Raw genomic sequence first — 3292 nt, 5'->3', positions numbered from 1 at the left:
ATGTCTTGCAGTCGTAAACCCATATATGGACGTCTGGCGGACACTGTGTATAGGCGGCAGGTGGGGGACAACAATAACAGAAGATAAAAAAATATCAATTAAATAGCGTGGTACGGCAACGCCCTAACGGCCAGCCCTGTAATTAACGAGCGTGCTCATCAGTGGAGAGGCACCTCTACCCGTCGGCCGTCGTCATCAGAGCGACTGGTCGTTAAGGTGGACACTGTTGCGTTGCTAGGGAAACGGCAGCGGGAAGGCAAACCCCCCTCCCACCCCCCGCCCCACCCACCCACCCACCCCTCTCTCTCCACCCACCCAAGAGTAAAGGATCCCACCCCTCAGACGTGGGCGGAACCAAGGATGGGCGGGGCTATTGCTTTGAGGTCGTTGCCGGGGCAACTGAGGCTGCTGTGGCCGCGTTGGAGCAGGACGGCGGTGGCGGCGGCAGCGGCGGCGTGGTCGGCGCGCGGCGGGGGGATGAACACGGGGCAGGAGCGTGTGCGGGCGTGGCTCTTGTGGCCGCCGGCGTGGCAGATGAGCTCGCTGACGGTGCCCAGCGGGGGCAGGGCCAGGTGGCGCCCGCCGGCCCCGCCGCCGCCGCCGCCGGCCGGCCGCTCCTCCTCCTTGTGTTTGAGGGAGTACCAGGTGAGGAAGATGAAGACGAAGCCCACGAACTTGAGGCTGGCGGCCAGGCCGAAGTAGACGAAGCGGAAGGAGGTGACGTCGTACTCCCAGCAGGAGCCGTGCACGCCGCAGTCCTGCTGCCACAGCATGCAGGTGGTGTCGATGACGGCGCCGAAGTAGATGGGGGTGGGGATGTAGGCTGAGGACACACACACACACACACACACACACACACACACACACACACACACACACACACGTTAAAAATAAGAGTAATACACTCTTCCACCCACAGGCGGGAGTATTTCTTAATGTTTGGATCTCGACGCATTTCCATGCCGGCAAAGCAGAAACAGTCAATCTTACAGACGTAATTCATAAATGCATAAAAAGTTGGTCAGAATTAATATCATCCTTCACATCCAACCATACGCGGCTATATTTATTACAAACGTACACAGCCCTCTCCGTCACATTGGCAGACAGACAGAGGGGCGTGCTATGCCTGGGGAGAATGTTATGCATTGGCTGATGCATACCATGAAGGTCAGGAGCGTGTTAGGGCTGCACTTCTCTGACCCTTCAGGCTAACTCTAAACTACAGCTGCACACGGAGCAGAGGCTGCTGCTGCTGCCGCCCTCTGCACATTCCACGGGCTCTGCGTGTTGCATCCAGCCGGCTGGAAGTCATGGGTCTAGTGTGAGAGGCTGGAGCACAGGCAGGAAGAGAGCGGGACAAAAAAACTGAACCGGCTCTCTGTAAAAGAGCCTGACGACTCACGCCTGTTAGTCAAGGGAAATTAAGAAGGGACAAAGGCACGACTCTGCTCTGTTCCACCGCAGTTGGGGAACGAGCTCCCTGCCGATGTCAGGACCGCAGAGTCTCTCACCGGCGAGTTTGGCGACGCTCAGAGACTCAAGACTCACTTGTTTCGAGGCTCCCCCTTACCCCCCCACCACCCCCTCTCCTCCCTTACTCCTAATTATATGTTTGTACGTCCTGGCACCTAAAGTATGCACTTATTGTATGTTGTACGTCCTGGCACTTAAAAAGAGAACTTAGCATCGTGTCGATGCTTGGCACTTGGTTCTATGAACATCCTTTACTGTACCGACAGCGATATACGGTTGTTTCTCTTTCTTCTGACAAACGCCCTAAATGGCCTAAATATAATGTAAAGAAGGAGAGATTGACTTGAGGAATACGTTGCACAGTGGAAGCTGTGGAAGTACGGCCGCCATGGTGAAGTGGTAACGGCCTACGTTCACCTTATAAGAGTGGGTTCTTATAAGCCAAGCACAAAAAAAAAAGAGAGGCTATAAAAGGAAATACATTTATTCTGATGAATGGCACAACGCTCTGCGGCCTTTGAGACGGGAGCCGGAGGGAGGCCGCTGTTCGTGCACTAAGGTGAGCGGAGAGAAGATGAACGAGCTTGCTCACCCAGCGTTCTGAGCAGGACAAACTGCATCCCCAGAGCGAAGGGCCTCTCCTGCTCATCAACAGACCTGCCGGGGAGGGAATAACACGAGGCGTTACAAACCATAACCACGACACTAAACCCCGCTTATGGAAGCTCCCCGCGCCGCAGAGTTAATGTTCACACCTGGAGGGGTGATGGAGGATTCATAATTATGCGTGATGACGCATATTCAAGATAGTTCCAGCCCTTATACTAGGAAGTCATTAATACACAGAATTCTTAATGAGAAGATCAAACGGCGCTTGTAATGGATTAAAATACGGCAGCATTTGACAGAGGAGCCAAAGAGGGGAGGGGCCAACGTGGGGGAGGAGCCAAATAGAGGAGGAGCCATAAAGAGAGGGGGGAGGAGCAAAACCTGAGCGTGACGATGATGGCGGAGGGCTGTGCGCAGGCGGTGATGAGCGTCACGATGAAGAGGAAGATGAGGAAGGGGATCAGGGTGTTGCAGGTGCGGTCGCACTTCCCCGACAGCGCGAAGCCGTTCTCGTTCAGGTAGGTCTTGACGATGACCAGCTGCAGCTGGTTGACGGGCCCGCCGGAGGACGGCGTGATGACCTGCCGGCTCTGGACGCAGCCGCAGTCCGTGTAGTTCCTGACCTGCAGACAGAGAACACACACCACCGCCGCTGTGAGGAGCCTGGACACGTGCACCAGCACACGTGCACCAGCACACGGGAGCCTGGACACGTGCACCAGCGCACGGGAACCTGTACACGTGCACCAGCACACAGGAGCCTGGAGACGTGCACCAGCACACAGGAGCCTGGACACGTGCACCAGCACACAGGAGCCTGGACACGTGCACCAGCACACGGGAGCCTGGACATGTGCACCAGCGCACGGGAACCTGTACACGTGCACCAGCACACGTGTACCAGCACACAGGAGCATGTACACGTGCACCAGCACACGGGAGCCTGTACACGTGCACCAGCACACGGGAGCCTGTACACGTGCACCAGCACACAGGACCTGTACACGTGCACCAGCACACAGGAGCCTGAACACGTGCACCAGCACACGGGAGCCTGGACACGTACACCAGCACACGTGCACCAGCACACGTGCACCAGCACACGGGAGCCTGTACACGTGCACCAGCACACGGGAGCCTGGACACGTGCACCAGCACACGGGAGCCCGGACACGTGCACCAGCACACGTGCACCAGCGCACGGGAG

The 3292-nt window shown here is 57.0% G+C and overlaps 1 protein-coding gene across 1 annotated transcript in view; it reads right to left on the bottom strand.

Annotated features, from left to right (window-relative positions):
• Positions 1-338: 338 nt before the first annotated feature.
• LOC311355471 (solute carrier organic anion transporter family member 5A1-like) overlaps positions 339-3292 on the bottom strand; it is a gene marked incomplete at both ends in the record, with an annotated part of 19944 nt that continues 16990 nt past the window's right edge. Inside the window, 3 exons of the mRNA XM_084475227.1 lie at positions 339-823; positions 2069-2133; positions 2467-2708. Of these exons, the coding sequence (XP_084331353.1) occupies positions 339-823; positions 2069-2133; positions 2467-2708 (792 nt within the window). The remainder of the gene's footprint in view (positions 824-2068; positions 2134-2466; positions 2709-3292) is intronic.

Source organism: Micromesistius poutassou (assembly GCF_964030765.1).
Source record: "Micromesistius poutassou genome assembly, chromosome: 11".
Taxonomy (NCBI): Eukaryota; Metazoa; Chordata; class Actinopteri; order Gadiformes; family Gadidae; genus Micromesistius; species Micromesistius poutassou.
This window is presented reverse-complemented; position numbering and strand designations above follow the sequence as displayed.